General features: G+C 32.3%; 2 protein-coding genes across 6 annotated transcripts in view; one reads left to right on the plus strand and one right to left on the minus strand.

Moving 5' to 3' along the window:
- Positions 1 to 1,519: 1,519 nt before the first annotated feature.
- On the minus strand, positions 1,520 to 3,668 carry LOC123707384 (mitochondrial mRNA pseudouridine synthase Trub2). The gene is made up of 5 exons (XM_045657435.1): positions 3,375 to 3,668; positions 2,518 to 2,709; positions 2,226 to 2,442; positions 1,993 to 2,129; positions 1,520 to 1,814 (listed from the first exon to the last, which is right to left on the minus strand). Exons 1-5 carry the CDS (start codon positions 3,496 to 3,498, stop codon positions 1,567 to 1,569), a joined length of 918 nt encoding a protein of 305 aa, XP_045513391.1. The 5' UTR covers positions 3,499 to 3,668; the 3' UTR covers positions 1,520 to 1,566.
- A 351-nt stretch (positions 3,669 to 4,019) lies between these two features.
- The window catches only part of LOC123718748 (protein FAM102B), a 60,955-nt gene continuing 37,636 nt past the window's right edge, over positions 4,020 to 27,338 (plus strand). For 3 of the 5 annotated variants that reach the window (XM_045675749.1, XM_045675558.1, XM_045675659.1), the window contains exons 1-2: positions 4,020 to 4,237; positions 21,046 to 21,323. In XM_045675749.1, coding sequence (XP_045531705.1) covers positions 21,181 to 21,323 — 143 coding nt within the window. In that variant the 5' untranslated portion in view covers positions 4,020 to 4,237; positions 21,046 to 21,180. The remainder of the gene's footprint in view (positions 4,238 to 21,045; positions 21,324 to 27,338) is intronic. The other 2 variants (XM_045675837.1, XM_045675921.1) reach the window with 1 other exon arrangement.

A 27,338-nucleotide genomic window follows, 5' to 3' on the forward strand; every position in this document is an offset into this window, starting at 1 on the left:
AAATTATACCAGGATTAGATTAATGCTCTAAAACAAACGACTCCTACATTTTAATAAAGTATCGTAAGTGTCAGCAGCACAAAAATGTTGGATTTTAATTATTCCTTATAATACGATACTCTTTTACTATTATAACAAAAAACCAAAGAGTTCAAAATAGACTCAATTCATGTATAAAAAAAATATTAAAAAACCACTCATTATTTTATTTATATCGCTAAAAATGCCGATACGGTACGATAGTAGCAAAGGTGAAAACATTGTTTTATCTTCTCATTGGGTTGGAGTAATAAGTTGAAACACTGAATTTAGTTTAGTGGCGGTTGTTGTATGGATATGTTCAGATATATATTCAATAAAACACCGTGTTCGAAGCTCGGTAACAACTGGCTTTATTGTTTAAAACATGAGCCTATAACTAAGATAACATTAGGGTTCGTGGGGTTGTCACGCTGGATTAACCAAAAACTAACTTAACTTATTAAAGAGTTTGTAAATCTAAGTGACACTAATGTCATTGTTGGGAACGAGTGTTAAATTACAATTTATGAGTGTGGTAAAAACTACAAGGCTTTAAATGTGTGATTGTTAACATTTGGTTTACTCTTTTAATTATTTACTAAAAAATATACGTATATTATGTAACTTAACTAATGTTAGGTTACATACAGCTACTTTTTCTTTATTTACATCATACGGCAATGTGTCACTTTCGTATTTTACATGTGTATATTATCTACTCTATGGTTATATTATCGTGTAAATTGCAGATAAATGAAATTAATAAAGTGGTAACCCATATCATAGAGGTTAGGGTAAATAATCATTTATTGTTCACAATTTATGTGATTACGACCGTAAATAAGACTTGGCTTAAAGGTCTCGTTACCAGGCCATAAAATTAGTAAAAAAAAAAATTGATTACGAAAACATAGCTTAAATGTAAACAATGTTTTGGCGATATAATATTTGTATGATGTATCTTTGATTATTACAAATTTATAATGGGCACTGAGATTCAAGGGGACGACTGGGATTATCCTTGCTCAGATGACGAGATATTATCTAGCGGCATAGTGATTGGAAAAAGTTGGATGCCAGATCCCACTGAGCTAGAAGAACTATACAAAACAATTGAAATTAACGAAACCATTAACCTAGAATGGAGATGTCCAGGCCGACGTGCCCCTTCTCCAGTTCCAGTGAGTAATGAAAATCAGCCAAAAACAATGGAAGTGTCGCCAGTGAGAGAAGAGAAGTCTGATTTTGATTTTATGGATGAAATGGGTTCTCTGCATTTACGTGTTCGGCGTGAAGGAGAAGACACTTTGCGTGGTTCAGCCAAGAAGAAAACAACTTCGTTTAATGGCATTCTGTCTAATATGATTAGACACAAGAGGATTGAACAGTTAGAAAAACAAGCTAATACACCAACAAGTTCTTCTAATTAAAATTTAATTAGTGGTAATCTAAGTTTTATAGTTAAGACTCACTGTGGTATAAATAAATGTACAGAATATAACATATTTTTTGTGTAATTATTTTGTAATTTTTATACAGTTTTTACTACATAAGGTGTGTTGATCTTTGAAACAGCATTTGTTCATTTTCCTCTAATATTTGTCGACATAAATCCATATTCTCTATAATGTGCTGTAACTTCCAGTGTTTTCTTAACAATGCATGTTCTAGATTAAACTTTCCCTGTCTAATACATTGTACCCCCGTACAGTAAGCTGATGATTTCAGTTGAACTCCCAGATCATGTATTAGAGTCCATAAATACTTGTCATACTCATTAACCGATTGTATTTCTAAAACAAAATTTTTAAATAAATATGTACCTAGATTTCAGTTTCATGGTTATTGCTGTACAATATAGGTCAAATTTGAACTTTGTTAATATATTTGTTTAATGAAATCATATCAACACCAACTGTATTGCCAAAGTGATTTATTGATCATAACTTGTGATTAAAGAGTAATAATTACCTAATGTAAAATCTGGTGGTGCAAAATGGACACATTTTAAGCCATATATAACTGGCAGCTTGCTATTAGCAGGGCGAATTAATCCTTTTGCTGCTAGCTCATAGGTTGTCTGTGATTCCATATGTAACCCTGACAATCTGTAGGAAAAAGGCACAGTTAGTTAAAGCACAATTATCATCAATAAAATCTAAATAAACAATTAATAATAAAGCTAAGAAAAACAGTATACTTACTGATACATTGTTTTCTGGTGGGCTGCCTGCATATGGGCAATAACTTTATCCATTTTTTCTCTTGTTACATGAGAATATGTTGTGCGCTCCATTGTTCTGCCATTCCAGAAGAAAGTATCTGTTGCTTTACCAAGCTGGCCATGTACCTTATATGCCCTTGTTGGACGTCCAATATTTATATGATATGAAAGTTTTGTACCTTCATTTAATCCTAGCACTAAAATAGAAGCATTAAATTATATAATAATCTTGACACAACTTTATTCAATTATGTTCACATTTAAAAACTTACAGAGAATACCACTGCTAAACAGACCCAAATGTGTGGCCCAGGTACATCGAAAATCATCCTGTATATATCTTGGTCCACAAGCTAGAGGGTCATCTGCATAATTTGGTACTATTCTTACCTCCATGGGTTTATTGGTTTCCCCCAATATTTCAACACGCTGTTCCAGTGGTCTATCAGGAAGATTATTTAGATCTGTAATAAATTGTGTCATAACAGCTACCAATGAAAGGATCTAACTGGTGATACTAGAATGTAACTAAATAGTGTATATTTTTAATATAAATTCTACTTGCACAAGCTAAATAAATACAACCTAGAGAATACTGATCCTTTTTAGGATATTAAATAATATCTTAAGTATGTTGTATTTATTGTTGATAACTAAAATTTTATTAGTACTGTTTGAAGTAAACTAAAGTACTCACCTGTCCATTTTCTTCACAGCACATTTAAACACAATTGGATAAAAAGGGACAAAAGAGTACTTTTAAGTTAACAGTGCAATAAGCCAGATTCAGTTTTTATGAATAAAGGTGTAAGATTCTATAAAAATAAATACACAAATAAACAAATTATTAATGATAAGGAATCTGGTAAGTTAAACATATCTTTGATATCAAACATCATTGGTTTAATCTAGATTTTCAGAAGTAATAGTAATTGAATGGTATAGCGCTTGCTAATTTAATACTTGTAAAAAGTGCACCCTACTCATTATCCATTACATTAGAACCAACACAGAGGATCCATAAAATCAGATAGATGTGATTTAATATGCTTAACAACCCTACTTGTTATATCTGCACTTAACTTTCTATACTTTAAACTATAGATATAAAGATTCAATAAACACTAACCTTTACATAAATTTGTTATAATAACGTGTTTAATTTGTCGCACAGGGACACAAGGCGGTTTGTAAACACAAATAATGCCGTTTAAAGTTTTAAATGCTGAAGCTGCATCGCTAAACTTAACCATTATTCTAGTTAAAATATAAAAAAACTGTGTTTATATTATTTTAATTTTATTGTTCGTGACAAAATTTCAAGTTTTTATGCATTGCATATAATCCACAGATCATCGATCAAATAGATGTTATTTACATCACATGCTCCATGGCAAATTAAAAAAAGAGTGACAATAATTATAAACGTTATTACTGTATTTAATATAAAAGATTAATCCACATTATCTATTTCGAAAAATATGAATGGAATTAATAGCACACAAACACGCTTTCAACAAATCTTTATTTGATAGAATCTTTGGTGTCAGATATATCAAATTCACTTAATTTAATAACTTCATTAGTATATTTTATAAATCATCAATTTGTTTATATTCATTTTTCTTTTAGATTGCAATATTAAATCACATCTTATATAACGAATTCTGTAACTTTTACAGTGTATTTGAATAATAGCAACATTCAATATTTAGGTTACGACAATATATCGTATATTGTCAGTGTCATGACGAAGATAGAATTGACGTTTGCTTTCGCTAGTTTTCGGCGTCAAATAATGGCCGAACGTTTGGCTAGGTCGTTGGCTAGTATAATTTTATAAAAAACTAGTTTTTATTTAGTAACGTTCTTCCTGAACAAAAACAACTTGCTGCTTAGTGGTTTCTAATCTGGATAGTGAATGTTGACGATTTATGAACGGAACAGTTTGTGATGTGAACTCTGAATTCCTATTAAGTAAAATGTGTTTTGGTAAGTAAAATTGCTTAAAAAACTATGTTTGAACATATACTTACTACTTTTGTTTATTATTCATTAGTGCTTGAAGCAAATATAAATTTTATAACATTACTGTCGACTTCAATAATTTGCACCATTAGGGATCCTTGTGAAATTATTTTATTTTAATATACGTCGATGTCATGCATCCTGTGTTTATTTTAAACTCGAATTTTTATTAACAGTGTTGTCATGTTGCACAAAAAAAATCTAAAATCATTTAGAATTTATATTTTTCTATTTTAAAAGTCTTTATTGTTATCATAATATAAATACAGTTTTGACCAAATAATTTTATATTTACTGGTTAAATTTAAGCTCTTAATTCATAGAGAGAATTTATATGTGTTAGAAAAATAGAAATAAAAGACAAAAGGTTTTTCTAAGATTATAAAGGTACACTGTCAATTCTTAAAATAACATTATATATTACTTCTAAGATAGGCGTTTATTGGTGTATATTATTAATTACTTTTAAATAAAGTTTACTTAGTTTACTTTTTTTTATTTAAATTAGTTTAGTTTTATAACAATTATATGAAAAGAAAAAATATTTTAATGAAATTTTTTCAGTGCTTCACAGTACAGTATTTTTTTATATTATTGAGAAAAGCTTTTATATAAGATAAATGAGTCAGTTGTGATGTTATAATTACACGGGTAGATATTTAATATAATAATTTATGCATAATATACAAAGAGTTCTGATAAATGATTTGCTATCTATTTGTCTTGTTAAAAGTAGGATAGCCAAAAAATAGTTAAGTGTTGTCAGAAAACTACTGCAGTTAATGAATAGAATAAATTTTAATGTTAAAGTCAGTCATTTAATTTTTTTTTTAGGATACACTTGTGTTATTAAACATAATAGTTTCCTAATAACTAATTGCTCATTGAATTGTCACTAATTTTATGTTACCTATCATTTATAGTATAAGAATTTAAATAAGTATAGAAACTATAAATGCTTCCTTATAACATACCCTATAATATATTTCATTTGTGAAATTTTTATGGCTTAATATTTATTGTTTGATGTTTTGTTCTGTAATTTGGGCTGTAGGAGAATTACTTTGATGAGATATTATAAACTAATAAATAAATAAGGCTACAACCTTTTTAGGTCTGGGCCTCAGATTTCTGTATCTGTTTCATAAACATCTTTTAATCTAATAGGCAAGTAGGTGATCAGCCTGCTGTGTATGACACATGCCATAGACTTTCTGGGTCTAAGGCAAGCTGGTTAGCTCACTATGCTTTCCTTCACCGTTCGTGCTAATGTTAAATGGGCAAATAAAAAGAAAATCCTTTCTTGCACAGCCGGGGATCGAACCTTCCACCTCAAATATGAGAGTCGTACGCTAAAGCCAGTAGGCCAACACTGCTTGTTGATGCCCGAGATTGATACTTAAAATATAGTGCTTAACATAAGTATTGTGCAATCATTTTTTTATGGCTTAATATTAATTGTTTGACGTTTTGTTCTGTAAATTGGGCTGTAGGAGAATTATTTTTATGAGATCTTATACATATGTGTTATATATATTTATGATAAATTTTATAAGAAGTTTATGATGAAATGTTTGCTTGTATCTTGAGAGTTATATGAAACAATAAAAATAGGTACTAATAAGTGAAAATAGGTTTTTTTTAAGCCACCAAGAAACAAAAATAATTTACTAAAGTTTTTGTTACTTACGTTCTTTCCGTCGAAGGTATAAATTCGATAGATGTAATTGACATCGCAACACCTTTAAGTAACTGCTTCTATGTATTCAGAATGTATACAAGGTCATTGGTCGATTGGGGAATTAAAGGTCGACCATCAAGGGTGAGCCCTACGTTGACATCATGTTAATCGATTGCTTGACCATGTTTAACCGGTTTTATTGTAGCTGTTGAATTGTAATGGCAGATGCGCTTTTTTGATGAAATTTTCGTTCGAATAATGTCATTTTGTCAAAGCTTTAATCAAATGGTTCTTAACGAATTTATTTATTAGGTGCCGAGACCGAAACTGTAGAAATCGTTACGGATTAGCTTTTTACGTATTTTGCTTCGTGGCTAGTAAGAAATGGGCAGGTGTGCGACATTTCATTGCTAGGCATTGCATTGTTGCGTTTTGGAATTTCTATATTGGTATATTTCAAGTTAATAAAACTTACTCGGTTCGAGATAGATTCTAAGTTCTTGAAATTTTCTAAATAATGATGTTTAGAAGAAAACTTCACGATGATACTATTTATCGTAGGGATCTTTAAATTTATAATTTTGATAGTATACTTCAAATTTTATAAGCAGTTCCTGTTTATACATTTCAAGCCAATATATAAGATATAAAATGTTTTTATAATGTAAGTTTTTTCAAATAGAAAAGTTATTGATACACGCATTATTTAATAGCTTAATGTTATCTGGTTTGTTTATTGGCATAATCTACTTTAGAAGAAAAAAATTAAATAAAAATTTCAGTTTTCGTATAATTTACGTATTTAATATGATAACTGATCTTAGCTAAAGTTCTATTATTATGGATTAGGATTTTTCGCGCGAGGCCGTCATCCTAAATTTATGCCACAGTAATACAACCTTATCAATTAACAAATTAAATGACATTTCTATTTCGTATGATACGTTGGTATTGCGTAAGTCTAGACTGAGATAAAACTTAATAAAAATGACATAAATCCTTGAAGAACATTGACAATGGAATGTTTTAGTTGAATTCATACTTAATAAGTTGTAATTGGTGAAAAATTCACATAATGGTCGCGTTAACGAACCTGACGTAAGCGGCGTGAATACTTCGTTATCTCTTTGTTCTACTAGGATGAGGTCATTTAGAGTTGACTATAAATTTGAACATTTATTTGCCTGTTACAAAGGGAAAGCAGCTTCAATATAGGGAAGTCCCTTAATATGATATTCATTACCATGCACTGTTTTTCCTCTTCGTCGAAATGAGCGTGAAACATTATCTTAATTCGCTTTAACTTTTACGTTAGAAATTATGCATATAGACGAAGCTATAACTTTGAATGTGTCACAACCTGAAGTTGCAACTTGACATAAATGTACATAACTGGTCAGGGTCGTGCAATCTTTTATCAGTTCATCCACTTCACTGTTGCATTGTTATCGACTGATAACCTCCAGTTGTGTGACAATAAAATACATACTCGTCTGGATATATATTGACTGGTGACTTTAAGGTGAATTTCGCTTACGATCCAATTTAAGGCACATGTTGCAATGTGTGTATATAATGCGGGTAAACCAACTTGAAATCCCGATTTGTGTTACAACATTGAATACCTGTTGATACATCTTCGTTTGGGTTTTACAATGGAGTTTATTAACTGAATTTGACTTCTTTATGTAACAGGGGACAGACGGGCAAGAGGCTCACCCGAGTGTTAAGTGATCATTGCCGCCCATGGAGACTCACACTGCCAGAAGGCTCGAAAGTCTTTTTTTCTTAAGTGTTCAAAGTTTTACTTCTAGTGAAAGTTGTCAGGTTTTATATGCTATCGTATAACACGATTGAGAAGTCTTGATTCGTGCTACTTCTTCACAGATTGCGCATAATTAAAATGTCCTTGTTTATCTCTCATAGCTGATATTATTTCGACTCTCATTTGCAGCTTTGTATCAACGTGTCAATGTTGTAACAAAGTGTAATGAACGCAACGTTTGTACGTTATTAAGAGGTAGTTCATTGGCCACTGTTTTCGCGAAATGATTTAACACTGTTGTTACCTGATTGTGCGAGGAACACAATAAGAAAACTTCAAACATTTTGAAATTTAGACTGTTTTCTCTAGTATGGCTTTCAGTTATAACTTGATATAAATGACTAAAGGCCCTTTTTGTAATGATACTATTATACACAGAAGCTTAGTAATATAATAAGCGTAATCTATCACGCTGATAGTGGGCAAATAGGGAGTGTATCAATCGCCATGTTTATGCACCCTTGTGCAAATGTTACGCGAAAACATTACCGGCATTGTTCTTAGCTTGTTGACAAGATGACGACTTTCGAAAACTATTAATGTTTGGGTTTCGCGGTTTTATGTTCTTATTGTTCATGTTTGCAATGTTTCAATTTTATCGATTGTTGGCACTTGGCTTGGATAGCTCAAGTTTCCTGTTCACACAATACTTAGGTACAATCTTAATTGTTTAAACTTAACTTCGTAATTTTCTTTTAATTGTTCTGAACAAGGTTTGGTAATCAATTCTCTCATAATTGATAATGTGAAATGCCAATATATCATTTAAAAATAACAAATAAAATAGTTCCCGTACTTCGGTATGTGGATCAGAAATATTTGTGGTTTTATAAAAGTATCTTACTTTCCTCAATCATGCCAAGTAATTTGGTCAGAATTAGTCTTTGCAATATGATCGGATTTGGAGCGTTAATGTAATTTGCAATTTCATCGAGTGTGACGATACAGGGGTCAAAAACATTACACCTGAGTGTCGATTGTGAGGTATGAAAGATTATTTTAAAGTGAAATTCGGGCATTTGGTAGTTTTTTAACATTAAGAACTCAGCTCTGTGCAAGATTGGGCGTTTTTTTAACATTAAGAACTCGCTGCTCTGTGCAAGATTGGGCGTTTTTAACATTAAGAACTCACAGCTCAGTGCAGGATAGGGCGTTTTTAACATTAAGAACTCACAGCAAAAGAAAAGACTTAAGAAAAGAAACCGTTATTAACAAAAACAAAAGCAGTCTTATTACCATTTTATAGTGGAAAATGGTCTATGCTATTTCGGCAGCTCATTTATACTGGAGCTTTGTGGGACTCGTCGTCTATCCGTACTCACTAAATCCCTACGTTGCCACCAACAGTCGTCCGGTGAACAACGGATCCAGATTTAACAATACACCTGTTTGTCTATTTCTATTACAGTGGAATGTCACAATAAAATTGGTCTTATTATGAATAAAAAGTTAGCAGGAGCATTGTAATGTTGTAACAATTTTACTTTTTCGTTGGCATACTACGTCCAGTTTTTTTTATTGAATTACCGATACCTATGAAAACTTGTTACCTATTAATGGTTAACGCTGAAAATATTAGTATAATTCGAAAAAAGGCGCGAATAAATACGTATTGTGGGAGTATTCGCGTATTAAATGGAAAATTCCTTGGCCTATATTCTTGGAATCGATGAATAACATGTGCAGGCTTCTTAAGGTGTACGAAGTACTTTTCTTCGAGATGTAAAGATGAAAACTGTAAAATTCCTACTAATTATCTTTTGCACGAACTCAACGTAAAAACATTGTAATTCTTTGAAATGCTTTCTTGTAAATAAGCGATCAGTGTCAACTGTGTAGACTTTAGATGATACAAGATCTCGCTATTTGTGTTATGTGGAAGATTATGTTATAAACGTAATTCGAAAAACCTAACTAATTAAAATTAACTTAACTAATATACTGATTAATTGTATTTTTAACTAGTGACGATTGTGTTAAAAGTCTTCTTAATTAACCTAGTACAATATCGAATTGAATTTCCAAGAACATCGAAGGTGATCGTATAGGAAGTTGCCTTGTATATTGTTACGAGCTAGGGGATCGGATAGAAAATGCCGTAGATTTCTTCAAGGGTTTATTTCTTGGTAAATCAATGAGGAATTTATGAACACAAATTAATTGCAGAAATGCACTTATAACACACAAAAAACACAGTCACTAATTACTTCACTTATGCACACTTTACACAGTACTTTATCACTTGTATTCACTTTATTGCTTCGGTGTTTCTCTCCTGTTATCGCATTCCAAACTAAAGGCGACTAGTCGCGTTTCGGCTCGCTTATATATCCCTGGGAATAATTCTAAACAATATTCGAGAACTTTCTAAGCGGGCTTGCTACTGAGTAGCGATTGCACAATTCTAGAACGTCCGCACTCTTTGTCTCTTTCGCACGTTGCTCCGTCCTTGTCGTACGGCGTTCTAGAGTGCTCAGTCTAGTTTCGAGAAAGTTCTGATTTTCTCTCTCTCTCTCGTATCATTTCGTCCTTGTCTCACACCTAGAAAGTTTGGTCTAGAATATTCCTTCATCAAAGGGGTATACTTAGGCCTGAAAACGGGTCTCCTGAAAACTGCACCAATCGACTACACATGTTCTGAAACTGACTGAAAAAAGGTTTCAGCTTCCTGAAAACTAGGGTAACATTATGGAAATTACAATTTTCTAATATGTGATTGACCCTCTCCTGAAACGGTCAGAAATCATATTACAGCCTGCTGAAAAGTTCTCTAAGTAGTGGAAAAACCTAGAAACATTGTAGTCGACCCGTCTTCGTAACAATATTATAACCTTGTTCAGATGCAGGACGGTCAAAGTCACTGCCAGCGAAACATTTTATGTTTTCCGAATGTAAAGTGATCCTTATATCGAGGTTATGCGCATCTAATACTCCTTGAAAACAAATTTGAATTTTTTTTAAAGTGTCATGCGGTGACAGGTTTTTTATAAAAATCATTACCAGATATCTCAAAAATAATAAAAAGCCTTTTATTTCAAATACTTCATTTAAATCTTTATTATCTCATTATTTCTAGATATCTCTGTGTCCTTTTTTTGTCTGCAGTGTGCCACTCTGCCGTGTACCTACCTCATGCTTTTTCCATAATTTGGTCGTTCCACTTTTTAAATTGTCTTCCTCTTTTGCGTTTATTGTACCTTGCACCAGTTGAATACTTTCTTGCTCCACTTTTATGTTACTCTTGCCATGAGCCCCGCCAATTTTCACAAGTTCATTGTGACATCTGCTACCTTAGTTATACTGTTTAATTATGTATTCTTGATATTTGATGTTATTCAAATCGAATTTAATTAAAATCTTGTATTTGGTAATCATTGGTGCAAAGCCTTCATTTTGTCAATATTTTAATTTTTAAACTAATGAGTGCTATACTAATAAAGTTTTGAAATACAATTTTACTTATTTTTGGTACGGGCCTTTAAAAGGTCTAAATAAGACAAGTAATGGATAGCCCACAAATACGACAAATAAGCCCATTACAGTAGATTTATAGGACATTGGATCAAGTGGTCGACCGATGTGAACCGCCACGGACCTGTTTCATTGCCCAGGAGTGGAGGGCACGTGTCCTTGGTCCGAATGCGACTTGACACGCATTGCGAGGACATCTTCCCTCGCGTGTCTTTAAATAGAATTTCTGCTCTATTTTGTTATTTGTGTGGTATTTGTATACTGAAAACGTTGAAATTGCATTTCCACTAAAGTCATATTAGACTTTATAAGTAATTTATTTTTAATATTTTGTTGTTTTATATACATCGTGGATGTTTGAGTACAGCCTAAATTTAAGTCAAACCTCTACTTTGAGACTTGACCAAGCCGCAATATTTCGAAAGTAGACACACAGAGTATAAATGTCTGTGTCGAAAGTCGAAACCTAAGCCGTCGACGATGTGAATTGATAGTGTGACCGTTATACAAGTGTTGTCGATGAAACTAGTTCGAATGCGGTTTGAACTGTGAGGCGCCGTGCATGACCTCGATATTAAGATGATATCGATTCCGAACATTCCTACATCTGAGTCTTAAATCAAAACACGCTCAAAAACTATGACACCTAAATTATTAACACTTCAATACTAGCTTGCTCTGGATAGTCTTCTGTCTTGAAATTTAGATCAAAATTGAAAGACATTTGGACATAAGAGTCAAACGTAAACTTAAATTATGTATGTACCTACGCTCAAAATCTGTTATAACGACATCGAAGGGAGTACTCAAATGTGGTCGTAAAAACCGATAGTTGTGACAGCCGATGACGTTGTTATTGAGAACATTAATACCCGCCGGGACCCTTGATTTTGGTCAACATAACCGGTATGTTGTTCTAAACGATGTCGTAAACGGTTTGGACTGTATTTATTATCTTTAGAATTTTCAAACGTGGTGATTGCCTATATTGGATAGGTTGAAACAATCAAGTTCAAATCCACAACCATCCAAAAACATAAGATTCAGCTACAATTACATTTTTAAATGATCATTTTGATTACAAAGTATTTGTATACAAAATACTCTTCTTATTTAATATAAATGCCGCTTAGCAGTATTTTTATTAATGTCTAGTTTTATCTACTGAATAATCAGAAAACTTTGAATGGTTCATAGCAATTAGTTATGAGGACTGGTCAGCAAGTTGTCGGTCGTCGACCCAACACGCGAATTAGCTGACGTCACTGTCGGCACGAGGAAGCAAACAATATTGATTGTTTTGGTCTATTTGAAATATCGATATGAATATTATTTTATTTATATACAGTATACACGTTGCTTTACGGCCGCCGTATACGTCCGCAACAAAATTACGTTTTTTAGGAATGATTATCTATGGTTCAGAATCGACGAGATTTTCCGGTACTCTGTGCTATCACGTCAAACAGATATACATATTGTTGATGTGTATGCATTTTTATGCACTTTCTGTTTAAAATATTATTTGTTAATGTTATTTAAATGGTAACTCTAACCATTCAAGTGATTTATCATGACGGTCAGTTAAGCTTATATGATAAATGGACTTTTGAAGCTAGATCCAGATTACGTATATCCGGGTCGACGATTAGTTTATCCATTGTTTTTGTACTCTTTAAAATAAAAACATACTTGAAACTTTTAAGTAAAACTTCTTTATTTCACCTCCACTTTATTAGTTACTAGTTACTTTAGTAGCTATTAAAAATAGGCATTGGTGCTAGAAAGGTGATTAAGGGTTATTTAATGCCAAATTAAAAAATGACAATGTTTGCATGACATAGTATAGAGCAAGCCTAGATGCATATACACATTAATAAATAATAATTCGTTAAGGAATTAACGTTTTTAAAGAATGTGAAAACTGTCCACCGAAGTATTTCTGATTGATTGAACTTACGGTCCAGCCAGAAAATGGCGTACAGATTCTTGAAAAGGTGGCAACGCACTTGCGAGTTCCGACCCACCTGGGCGGTGTTCATGGGCGGTGTTGTTATTTTGTTTTGATAAATCAGCGGGCAAAAGGGCAGGACGACTATCTGATGTTAAGTGATACCGCCGCTTATGTACTCAATGCTATAGCATTATAGCCCTATAGGGCTCGCGGCGCGTGTCCTCTTTGAAGCTTTTACGTAACTTCCCTAAAAATATATAATTAATTAAGTCCACACTTAAATTAACATAATAGGGGCATATTCGTTTTATTGCAATAGAAAGATAGCGAAAAAGCATTTTCCAGTATCTCTGTTGTTTGATTAAGATTGTCACTTATGCATATCACGAATGACGTCATAAAAGCCACTTATGATAGCGTCTAGTGTTTTATGGCACCGATAGACTGATAATGGACAGTTTATTATCACTTATTAAATACTTTATAATTGATTGTTATGTCAAATTGATTGAGCCTAATTATAAATGCATTTTTACTCGATATAAATGAATTTGTTTTGTTTCGATAGATACAAGAAAGACTGTTATTTCACAGTCTGTATTGCCATTTCTATTTATCTTGCGCTTGTAAGTGAATTCATATAACCGCTGCTTACAGCATTTATACTATTCTATACAGATAAAACAAAACAAAAAAACAAACCCCACTCCTTTGTTGTTTGTTTTTTTTAGGTCTGCTCCTCACATTCTGTATCTCTTTTATGATAATTGGTTAAACAAATAGGCAAGTACGTGATCAGCCTCCTGTGCTTGACACACGCCGTCGTCGTTTTGGGTCTATGGCAAGCTGGTTTCCTCACGATGTTTCCCTACATCATTCGAGCGATTGTTAAATGTGCACATAGACAGAGAGTCCATCGGTACACAGCCGGGGGTGGAATCTACAACCTCAGGGATGAGAGTCGCACGCTGAAGCCACTAGGACATCACTGTAAGTGATAAATACGAATGATAATAATAAAGATGACTTAGAACAGTTGAAATAGTAAAATATTTATAAATATTCCCACTCTCTTTGTTAGTGTTCCACATAAACGATAATTTGTCCCCTGAATTCATTAAATATTTCGTAATAGTTTGTATGATTCGTCAACTTCGTGATTTTTCGAGAGTGGTATTCCCAGCCTACTTTCGTGGCTGAATTAGACCATTGCACTCAGTCGAAGCAACATGTGTTACATACATCAGGCAGCTGGCCCCGATACACTGATGAACCTCGTAGGAAACTCGATTCTTATGGTCGTTGGGCAGATTGACCTGTCAAGATATTTTAATATATCAATAGTATTTTTTATTATTTTATTTGTAGAATTGTCCTTAGCAGTAAGACCGCCTTTACATACATATTACACCTGTTTAAATTGCCGTTGAAACGACACGACTGGTACATTATTTACTCTCCATCATGGCATAATGAAGGTTACGTAAATCACTTTATCAACTTCCTTAAAATCCAGCATATTACAAACAACTGAATCAATAACATATATCAATCTGTGAATTTTAATAATATAATTAAATCATAATATATTACTGTAGAATACCGGTGTAGTTATATATATATATCTCTCTATTTTTTAATATGTGACGTGGACACGGTATATTATTAGCTGCTTATAAATTATTATCATTAAATATCAATTAAATGATTTTAATATCCTTTTATATATTCAATTTTATACATAATTCCGAAGAGTAAATAAAGTACGTACAGAAATATGAGCTATATGTGACGTACTTTCCGTACGTTACGTTTCCGTAAAATAAAGTACAAAATCCTTTATTTTAGCTTTCCATTTTCGTATTTCGCTGAAAAAAATAAAAATATAAGAAATAATTGTAAACAGTTTTCAAAATTGAATTAAAATGTAACTATATGTTTATATATGCAACTTTGTTATGGAAACAAGTATTAGGTTTGTTATGGAAGAGTTGGAAACCCTGACACAGGTATTGATTCTTTCTTCATAACTTTCACATTATACATCATACTTATAATGAATAAAAACATTTTTATATTTGTTGTCATAATATATAATACAAAATAAATTAATACTAGCTTACAATCAACATAACAGAGCTATAAAATTACAATAAAATAGTTTAAACGATATTTTAATACCTATTTTCCTTTACACGTGTTTCTGAAACGTGATATTGTTTATAGAGTATGCATATTATTCATTTTTTTAACATTATTTACTATTAATATGTATAATCATCTTGTCAAAAAACACTTCCAAATTTCGACATGTAAACCGTCCTTCGCTATTCTTTATAATCCTACCCTCGAATTATTCATATATAGGGACATAAAATGTGTGTTAATTTAAAAAGATAATGGAAAGGATAGGTTCTACCATGGCCTTAGGATGAATGTCTTGTCAAACTACGAGGGCAACCCCATCTTAAGGGGGGCGTGTTGAGAGCTGAGGTGGTCCCAGCGTAAAAACTCGATCCAGGGCACAGGCGTAAGCGCATTTTCATCTCCTTAAAAAAAGGTTCTATTATGATGAGAATACTTTTTCTGACCGGTGTTCTAATAATTTACCAATATTTCTCTAAGTTAAATTTTACGTCAAGAAAGATCTTAGTAATTATTATTATTCTACGAACACTGAAATGCTTTTTAATATTGGAATACCTATAAAAATGTTTATTACAATTGTAAGATTTTTATGTTATAACCTCGAAACTTCATGTTAAGAACGATCTAAAAACTATTTTGACTTTATAGAGGAAACGGTAATTTAGGCACGTTTTTACCAAAACTCGCTAGCATTCCTGACCTTGAGTATCTAAGGAAATAATTTGTATTCTGCAATACAAATAAGATCTTATAATTCTTTAAATGGTAATATGCGTTTCTGAAACTGTTAAGAGTATTAAGGACTCCAGTAAGCTCGTTCTGCTAATTAGAGACCCGGATGGCAGTCGACTAAACCTCTCTGGGGTCGTATTGAGTTTCCCGGAACGAAATACTAAACTTCATTGTATCTACGAACACTGATCTATAATCAAGCTGGATCTATCGTGTTGTTTTATTTTATCTGTTTTGATATATATTTTTAACCTGCGACATAGGAAGCGATATTCCCTTCTTCTGCCCTTCGCTTTATGTTTAAATTTAAATTAAATCCCTAAACGCTTAAATATTTCCGTAAAGCAAAGGAACCTTTTAAGTAATGGCTCATTAATAACGAAACAACCGAGCGTATCTCACCGCAATTTTTTGTCTGTAAAAACGCAATACGGTCATCAACCGTTGCGGCGTGACCGTCACTTGATAAATCGCGTTTTTGCTTTTCACGCTTTAAATCATTTTGGGAATGGGAAAAGTTGTGTTTAGCCTTTGTTAATCTTTATATATGTTAAGCTTAATCGTTTAGATAATTTAAGGTCGTGTAGCGTAGTCAAAAACTGACTTCCCAAAAAAATGACTATGTAGATTTATTATCATTTTAAAATAATGGGCCGTTATCTATCAAACATATCCTTACCACGTAACATATACTGCGAAGCTGAAATGGAAGCGGATTGGACAGTAAGGAGAAATAGTCCATTAATCTGTCAGAATGGTGTCCATGTTACGGAAAGTGTGGTAGACCACATAAGTGAAGGGACGACAAATTCACAAACATGATGGAAAATGAAAGCGAATGGAGAGGAGTGGGGGAGGCCTTTGTGAATTGGCAAGCGTATGACAAGCTGATGCTAGATTTAATATCATTAGAAAAAGAGGCTTTTATTATAATTATAACATGTATACCCTTACATAATGAATGAAACGTTGAAAATAACCTTTAGAACGGATATAGACGATAGTGTTTACTATAGTTCATATTAGTAACCCACAAAAACTTATCAGTCCAAATACACTCTTATCTAATGCACTCTTTGGTCTCTTTCACAATTTGACAGAAATAGACGAAAGAGTAGTCAAAAGAGTGCAATTGGCTAATTAACATCGTATTGGATTGCTGAATGCCCACGAAACATTTGACATTTATATCCGTTATTACTCGCGTAAACTGAGGGAAATAGAACGTTCTTAAAACATCATAAAATTATTAGTATGAAAAGAATAACTATGCAGTAGCCAATAGTAAGAAGTTTCACATAACATCCGTAAAACTGATTTTTCTTGCTGCGATTGATTTGGATTGTTTCCATACGACGAATGTGTATTACGAAAATTTTAAGCCAGTTCTATAATTCGTAAACGTCAATTTTTATGGTGCCATAAAATTTAAAAAGTTAATAGTCGAAATGAACATAACTTAGTTACTTTTAGTTCTAGGTACTAGAATACTAGGTAATAAATGCTAGTTCAAGGTACTAATTCATATTATGATTAATTTGTTAGAGGAAGAGGGTTAGATATAACACTGGAAAAGGATTTTTCGGTGTCTATGCTCATGCCTTATTTCCTTCTACGCGCAAAACGTAAGTATGTTTTACAAGAGTACTTGCGGTGATGCAATGATCACCGAAGCGTGATGCGAGGCCGATCGCTACACTTGCCTTGCGTGTTTTAATGATTTTAACAATAATGAGACTGCCATTTTTTGGAACTAACAATCCATTCTAAGTTTTTACCAATATTTGACTATCGTACTTTTAAACTAAAATATATTTGTTTGCTGGTTAGTGGCCATGGTTAGTGAACTTAAATGTTAGTATAAATGCTCTGTGAAATATTTAATATTATCGTTCTTTGGTCTTTAAAGAGCGTGAAGGCTATTCATATGTGGTTTATAGTTTTGAAAATCTTGGCACTATTTTTCTGTAGTATTTATCCTATGTGACGCTTACAATAAATTGTAAATTCCGTTCTGGTTTCCCGGAATATCAGGTATCATATACGCAAAATTAATGTTTTATTGATGTACTACGTTTACTACGCTAAACCTACCTGAGAATTTACCTTAATGATTATCTATTACTTGTTTGTCAATAACACTGCCGTCACAATGGGGCAAGTATAACAGACTCAATTACATGTAATGAATATCATTTATTATAATCTCTGCGTTTATAAGACTTAGTTTTTTTAGTTTCATGCAATTGATTGATATCAAAACTCATTGTTAAATCGCGACAGGGAATTAACGTAACGAAGACTAGATGTGTACCAAAAATTAATAAAACAGTAAGACGTAGGTAAAATTGGTGTTTTATAACCACAACCTTTTCTAATTGTTATCTGTGGGCAATTAGTATATATAATATTTAGTTTAGTAGTATATATTAAGTTCTCAAACTCAAGTAAAGTACGTGTAAAAACTAAACCGTAATATAAAGGGTGAGATTCAGAATGGAGACTTAGCGCGAACTATTCTGTATTTCAAAATTCATTTTCGTCGGTCTATAATACGTACACGTGTTGTTTAAAAATATTTCTTTTAACCGCCTCATGGTTCTCGAATGTTTGCAACAACTTGTTAATACGGTTACTAAGGTAAGATAAGCAATAACGGCAACGCGAGAGTTGACACGTGCATTTAATTAGTATTCAATGTCTTTAACCTCAACGAATAACTATCGTAAGACGTATGTTTTTCATGTAAATTTCGATTTACTTTTGTATTATAAATGTCTGCATTGAAAACGATTTATATTATACAGATATTAAACTTATTTACTGTATGACATCGTCCCAACACACATAAGTTGTACGTGTTGATTTTCTGAGTACAAGAGCTTAATTAATTGACAATTAAGTAGGGAGTTTGCGAAACATGTTTCAGTAACGAGCTCGTTCCCTAAAACCACCTGGCTCCGAGCCAACTCGAACGGTAGAATATTATATATATACAACGCTCCATTAATAATAGACCTAAAGATTTCGACGAAGTTAGGTCAAACAACGAATTACTGATTGGGAGATCAGGTCACGGACGTATTCGACATGGTCAATCAGTCTCCTAATATCTGTATAATTTGATATAAACATGATACTATGAAGTATGAAGATTATCGAAAATGGCTGGTGTATAATGATTTGAATCTTGAATATGAAACTATGTATAATTATATTTTGATTTGGTATTTAGGTTTTCCAATTGTAATAAGTCTACATATGTAATTTTATTTTATAATTTTAGTCGCACTATACCCCTAGTATTTGTTGTTTTCCTTTTTTCTTATTAGCGTTGCCCAGAAAATCCTGCCGCAATAAGGCCGCTCGTTGGCTTCTTTAATTTATATTACGAACCACATATGTAATTCAACAAAGTGTTAATACATAAATAATTAAAATTGACATTGACGGAATTTATGATTTTATCAGCAATACAATATTTTTTAATGTGATCTGTGTGCGTAAAGCTTAGTTTAAAATAATAGAAACATTTTTGTGATAATAAAATAAAGAAGGCAGGCATGAAATTATTTAAATGATAATCATCGTAAATTACTAATACTAAAATATTTAAAACAGTGACGCTATATCTGCTTCGTGATCATTTGTTTTTCTTTCTAATAGGCAAGTAAGTACTAGCCTTCTGTGCCTTTGCGACTTTTTTGGTTGAAGGCCTTAGGGATCTTTCTTTCATTGTACGAGCGAGTGTTAAATTTGCACATAGAAAGTCCATCAGCGCAAGGATGAGTGTCGCATGCTGAAGCCACTAGGCCAAAACTGCTCTATTAAAGTATTTGGCTTTACTATAAAAAGCTTACTATAAAATTTACTAAAAAAAATTAAATATTATATTGAATATAAAAGGAATTAGGTAAATAGTAACAGGCATCGTATCTAGTCCACGGTATATTGCCTATTAGGTGATACTTAGTATTATTCAGAAAGTGACGCAGAATTTTATGACATCTCCAATAAAGTTTTATGATTGGTGTGCTTAGAGTTTATAGATCTCTTAAATTGTCATAAAAGTCAAGTGACCGCGACATTTGTCGTTTTCATGTTTATTTTTTAATAATCCATGTGATATCATGTTTTTGGTGATAGCATTCATAGTGAAAAGTTTTCATAGAATTTGATTAAAAACATGATTTCGGTGACTCATGCAATATACGGCAAATTCATAAAAAATATACTCGCTAATTCACACTAAAAAATGAATAGTTTTGGCTGTATATCTGTAAAATTGGAAAAGTTCCTGTTTGTGCCAAATTGCTGTTTACATGATATACAATGAATTGTAATTAAAAAAGCATGTCAAGGATATTTTCCCAAATGATGCGATCCATTCCACATACGTTAATATGACCTGGGTCTTATTAATCAAACATCCAACTAGAAAGACATTATTGATCGCTAGATCTTGAAACTAGTAGTTTGATTCACGTCCTAGAATACGGGCTTAGTGAGCACAAGGCTGCCAAAAAGGATGCAATTAAGCGATGTGGGGAGAGTAAAATCTGTAATTGCAGTGATTATGTGATTGGGATCGGCCTTCGCGTGCGCCTGCGCATTGCGCAACTAAATCGACGTGTATTTGTTTTACTTACAATTACTAATACATAGAAATAGTAATAAGCGCCTAATATTGTGCAGTATGTTTGTTTGATGAAATTTTTGAAAACTTGTGCTTTGCAAAGAGATTTGGATTTTGCTTGCAATTCTACTCACACATGACCAGTAAAATCATAAAAAAACAACTAACAGAAGATAGGAGAAGAGGCGGAGGCTAGTTAATAAAACTAAATTAGTTTTTCTCAATGTTCGGCAACCAACCACACCTTAAATTTAAAAAAAAACCTATTCTCTTATCAATAGACAATTAACCGATGTTATCTTATAACGATTTTTCTCGTTTGCAGGCTAACGACTCCGCGATGCGTTTGGGAGGGGCGCTGGCCACATTCAGTTGCTCCGACACTTTGCTTGTGAAGTGATAGTGTGTAGTGATAGTGATTAGTGTTAGTGCCGGGTTCGTGAAGCCCGATGTTGGCGTCATGGCCTACCTGAATAAGAAGAAGCGGTACAAGTTTGGGGTCCAAATTTGTCTCGAGGAACTAACGGAGGTTCCGTTTGTGTCGGCTGTGCTGTTCGCCAAGGTGCGACTCGACGGTGGAAATTTTGTGGATTATTCAAGCAGGTTAGTACTGTTTCAGCGCTCTAAAGCCAACCGTAACGAATGGCTTTCGTTAAATTGTTTTTTATATTCGAATCTTTCGTCTACTTCATCTAACTTTATCCTACAGTTTATTTATTTTGCAATTTAAAGATTTAACGTTAGCGTAAAGGACAACCCTGAAATATAGTTATAAAAGTTATTGAACAACACACAACTTTGATAATCTATTCATAGATTTAATAAAAAATAACTTAAATTTTAAAGTTTTAAATAATAAAATCATTCGAACATGCAAAATACAGATTCAAAACAAAATGACTGTTTGACATTCCAATAATCTATTACCATTGACACATCTTAAGAATGTAATAAAAGAGCTATAGAGTGAAGAATGATTTGTGATCTGGTAAGGTTCATACAATATAATGTAAACCCTTTTCTAATGTAAATGTTTAGTAATTACATTCTTTACTTTACTTATAAGGTATATTTCTGAATAGATACTGTATCTATCTAAAACTTAAACTCTCAGATGCTCTGGTTTGAAAGTACGCCACCTTGGTTTTCCTTTTAAATACATAATAAATATACTGTAGTGGCGCCTATTATAGTTGGTTGGCTATGTATTTATCTAGTAACATTGTTGGCAAAACATGTAAAATTAACGTAAAAACTGCAAAACAAGCATTATTTTAACTTGTTTGGCAAATGTAAATTAAAACGTGTTCTTTCCCGTATCATTAAAATCATACGGGCTTGTGTTTTTTTTTTGTATTTAATAGCGAGTCAGTAAACTTTAATAAGTAGGTAATTATCCCGCTTACAGTTAAAGATACTAATAATTTCTTCTTGAAACACAAATTCACATTAAATTTATTGTAAAAGGAAAGGTGTATTTCTAAGCCCACCTAAGTAAAATGAATAAAGAATGTTTTGGTATAGTTATGACAAACAATGTAGTATTATGATTTTTATGAATAAATTGTATATAATATTGTTTATGGATAGTGACGATATGTTGTCTATTTTATCCTTACCTACAACAGTTACACGTATAAAGAACGTGCTTATCCTTTAATACGAATCATAAACAAACATCAAATTGCGTACAAAGCGATGCAAATCTCCGGTACGCCGAGGAAATCACGCAACCTGAATTTTACACTAAATTTGCAAGACGTTTTTTTGAATTTAAACCAACATTTCACGTTTTAAAGTGGAAACTCTATGTAGCGGTGCAGTAGGGACCGCGAATTATCTGATATTTTCATTTTTTTATATTCGTCTAAGCATAAATAAAAACTTATGAAAATAAAGTTTTTTTTTAAAAGTAAGATACATAGTATCTATACGTATAAATCTTTAGCTCTAATTAATTGTTTACATATAAATGGTAAATTTTCTTTTGATTTAACGTCGTAACTACCAAAGCGAAACAGTTTTTTTTTGTTAAGTCCCTCCAGTAACCTAAGAGCTTTAACGACTAACCTATGATGACGATGTAAATGTTAAATAAAATGAAGTTGAAAGAAGTTCTTGTTGAAAAATCGTGACCTCTATAACAAACCTGATTCAACGCGGTCCCATCTAGATATCAGGTTATTTACTCACAGTATTACGATCTTAGATGACAGTATCACATACTTGGTGTAGGTAAAAGGATTTAGGAAATACAAGAGCGAATGTATCGATTTACACAACTGGGAATTTAGATGTTACCTCATGTTAAGATCCAAAAGAATCCTCGGAATTCTTTCATAATTTTAATACTAATTATAGACACGGTATTCTAGCTACATAATTATTGAAAAATATTTCGTTCGTTAAACACAAAACAATTATGATTGTTTATCAAAAGTATAATCAACAAAGCAAAGTATTTGAACTTCTATTATCGATATAGAGATTTCACAATGTTTTAAAACATTAACATTTAATTATTAGAGTATAAACTCTATATATATCTAATAATAAATAGAAAATATTATTTTCTTAATATAGTTTATTGGCAAGATTGCTACGGTTCGCGAAGCTGCCATCAAGATAACTTGGAACGAACACAATTCCATGTATAAAGTATATATAATTCTTAATTTGTATTTTTTAATATTTCGTACTAACCTCACACATACAAACAATTGTATTGTAAACCAGGCCTTATATTACCCACACGAATGTAATTCAGGCACTCCGAGGTTATTTTCTATTGAGTTTATCAAAGAACTATTTTAAAAGCTCACCAGACATGACAAAGTAAGCAGGCAGGTGTATTTTTTAAATCAGGTATCAAACAAGCGATTACCATAAGCTAATGACGTCAAAGATGGATCACCTATCGGCTTCTATGATAGTGTAACGTAAAGTACTCGATTGATAATTTATATGTAACCATATTATATATCTCGAATGTGCAATTTCACATTACACGTCATTAAGAGCTGTGTGTTGCATAACTCGTAACTGAAACTCTAACTTTGAATCTTTATGCTTTATGAATAAAGATGAGATTTCATTAAATGCAGTACAAATAAACAGCTGATGTTTCCGCAAGTAAGACTATGCTATTGCCGAATTCGTAGCTTTAGACGGGAAATTTCATAAGCAATTGAGTTACGAACTCAGACAGGTTCGTTCGTCGTTCCCACGCACGTATTGTCGCGATAATCTTATTTTAGCGTTAAAAGCCGAGTTACATATCCAGCTGCTGAAATGTAAAAGCGAGGCTCTGACAAAACACGAAGGTTATACATAAAATTGTTTATATATGTAATATATAATACGAGAGTTTATATATAATTAATCAAAATGAGGAGCTGCTCAAATCAACTGCTACATCTATACTACTAATTTTCCTTTCCATTTGCCCGGCTAATAGCAGGTTTTATTATTAATGTATGCAGAAGGAAAATTTATCTTGATATTTATCTAATTGTGATACCAGCTGATAAGAGGAGGGAGACAAAACAATAATTCCTTGCATTAATATTAAGAGATTACATTTTCGTGATTAGTAAATTCGCTATTGATTTTCATTGGTACAGACATTATAATTCTTAGTTGTTGTATATGATTACCACTGGTAAATGGCCCAGAAGCGTGTCTCCGAGGTCGTAGGTTCATCCCGGTTGTGTATCAATGGATTTTCTATCTATTTTCGCATTTTCGTTCGTATGGCGTAGGAAAACATCGTGAGTAAACCGGCATACTTTAGACCTAGAAAATGAACGGCGTGCGTCAGATACAGAAGACTGATGCCTATAAAAAAAAACAAATGATCACGATACAGAAATCTGAGGTCCAGACCTATTTGTCAGAAATATGTTTTGTCTACGTAACAAACACAGGGTTGCAATTATCCTATGAATTCTCGGTACCGTCAATCCGCCGCGTCGATAAAAAATATCTACGTACAAATATACAATAGATCAGATTCCCAAGAGTTAACATCACACGACCGCGGATGAGGGAAATGAATGAGCATTTCCGCTCTCTGTTTTGATCATTGTTATATAAGCTCTAATATACTTATCATATTCGTGATGTTTCTTAGTGGGTTCGAATCAACAATATCGGGATGAAATACAAAATACCAGAATGCAGAAATATTTGCATCAACATGTTGCAGTTTTCGTTTTTGTTGCAGTCATTCATAGGTTGATTAAGGAAACATCACATCATCTCGAAAAATGTTCAAAAATTTCTTGCATGTAAAAAGATCATTAGCTTAACGTTGTTACAAATGTGTTACTTTGCTAGTGTTGTATTTGTTTACCGACAGCACGACTTTCACACTTTCCGGGAACAATTAATTATTGAATAGATTCTCGCTTCGCTGCAAAAACACGCAACTATGCGCCCTCGCCTGGTTCCCACGTACGAAGATCGCGATTGAGATTGAACGTTTACAATAATTATTGACTTGAACAATATTACAAAGTTCTTATGACTTTTAATTTATAGTTTACGCCTGTCTACTTAGAAAATAATACGTAATAATGAAAAGATAAAATTTAAACACAATTTTTTCGTTACGGGTTGACTATTTTAATTTCATTTTTTTTAATAATTCAGTTTTCATTTCGTGGCTGACTTGTATTTGTATTTAAAATGTATTTAAAAATAAAAATATTTAACATTCTTTTAATATGCAACTAAACCAATCGAATATATGTACATTTTGGAAAATTAACGTCCAAATATTTAAGAAAATTTTATATTATGCTCTTTTTAATATATTTATCGAATACATTCTCATTTAAGTAAATAATTCGTGATTCAACGTTACTTCCGAGCTATTTATAACAACACATATCGTGAATATTTCAATGCTAAAATATGTGACTAACATTATGATATTTCTTTCATCACCTTCAATTGTTTTTATAGGCATATTTTAGTTTAGATCGACGTTTTTATCGGATTTATATTTTGCTTCTTTTATTCACTCTCATAATGTCTTAATGCAATGTTTATTTATATAAGTGTTTAATATATGTAACGTTTGAAATAGGAAATATTAAAGGTAATCAACACAATACAGGAGAGTTATAGACTCTCGGAGATTAGACATAATTTTTATATATATTTCACCTTCACTCGATTTAACGTCAAAAAAAAAACTTCGAAATTACGCGTCTTTAGTTAGTTTACATCTGTGTAAATACACTGTAAAAACATTTTAAATCCGCAGTAGAGAGATATGAATATTTCTTTATCTACATAATATATTATATTCTCTCGTCGATGTATCATTTACACTGCAGTTACAAAAACAGATGTTAGTATTTTTAATAGTTAACGTCACAAATAATTTATGTATGTGGTTATTAATCCATATGTTCGTTTATGTACTTACTTTTTATAGGTTTCCCAGATCCTACACAAATAACTAATGAATTTTGCCTGCAATTTTGCGGTTCCTTAAAAATTAAATTTAAAAAATACTTTAAGGAGTATGGTGTGAAACTGTTTTCGCCCGTGCCGTAGTGAGTCGTAGAAATCAAACTGATATCGATCATCACGGACCAATGAGCCGGCTCTAATTACTATGTGCTTTGATTCTAGGTGAAATTTACTTATTAAATTACCGCCTCCAGCTGATTATTGCAGGCAATCGAGTCCCGGAAGTATGGCTTATACATATTAAGCGATTTCCTTATTTATCAGGGAAGGTTTAAACGGTGGGAAACAGGAAAAATACTAAAAAGTAAAAACGATAATTGATTTCCAATAAACACTTTTCCTAGCTAGGATATTTTTAATGTCTTTAAATAATTGTCACTTGGTCGTAATTGATGTCATCAGAAGTTTGTGTTTTCATGGATGTACGATCTCTTTGGTCTGTTTTAAAAAAGTTTTTGACACAAATATATATACGAAGTTCTCCCTGTCATCACTTTGAACGATTCCTTTACCTCATTTATGATTTAAAAGCATTTTTGTAAGCCGTAATGTTGTAAATACAGCCAGTTTTCAGCCGAGGTAATCTTTATTTAGTATTGAGATCGGGACCGCTGTAATTTACGTGGTAATACATTTTATTATAGCTGTAAACGTGTACTGGACAGTTAACGATATCTGCGTTAATAACCTGCCAGTACTGACGTTTACAAATTTATACAAATTAGAAATGTTTAAATATATATTACATGTAATTAGCACGCGAGCGTTAGCGCATTAATTATAGGTATTGAATAAGAGCGGACGCGGTCTCGCGAAAAGTGAAATTTCATTTCCATTGTTCACTCTCTAAGATTATGAAATTTATCTAATGTATGGGAACGTTAAGCAGACGTTAAGTTAAGTTTAAATAAATTTTAATTTTTGTAAAACTAATATATGAACTCTACTGGCGAATCTTAACTGTCGCATTTTGAGGAATTTCTCTCAGTTATAAATACCATACAAAACCACTAGTAGATATGGTTCTACGACAATTTCATAGCGACATAAATTCTAACTTTATCTGTCTGCAACACTTAACTCAATTAATATGTGATTAATTAATCAAGTTTTAATTGAGACTGCAAGCACGAA

The sequence above is a fragment of the Pieris brassicae genome, chromosome 1 (genome assembly GCF_905147105.1).
Source record: "Pieris brassicae chromosome 1, ilPieBrab1.1, whole genome shotgun sequence".
NCBI lineage: Eukaryota > Metazoa > Arthropoda > Insecta > Lepidoptera > Pieridae > Pieris > Pieris brassicae.

Excerpts from the sequence above, each read along its gene's own strand:
- LOC123707384 (XM_045657435.1), bottom strand. The coding sequence starts at position 3,498 with ATGGTTAAGTTTAGCGATGCAGCTTCAGCATTTAAAACTTTAAACGGC. Across the intron at positions 2,710-3,374 it reads TATAACAAATTTATGTAAAG|ATCTAAATAATCTTCCTGAT; the intron begins GTTAGTGTTTAT and ends AATTTATTACAG. Across the intron at positions 2,130-2,225 it reads CACCAGAAAACAATGTATCA|ATTGTCAGGGTTACATATGG; the intron begins GTAAGTATACTG and ends TTTTTCCTACAG.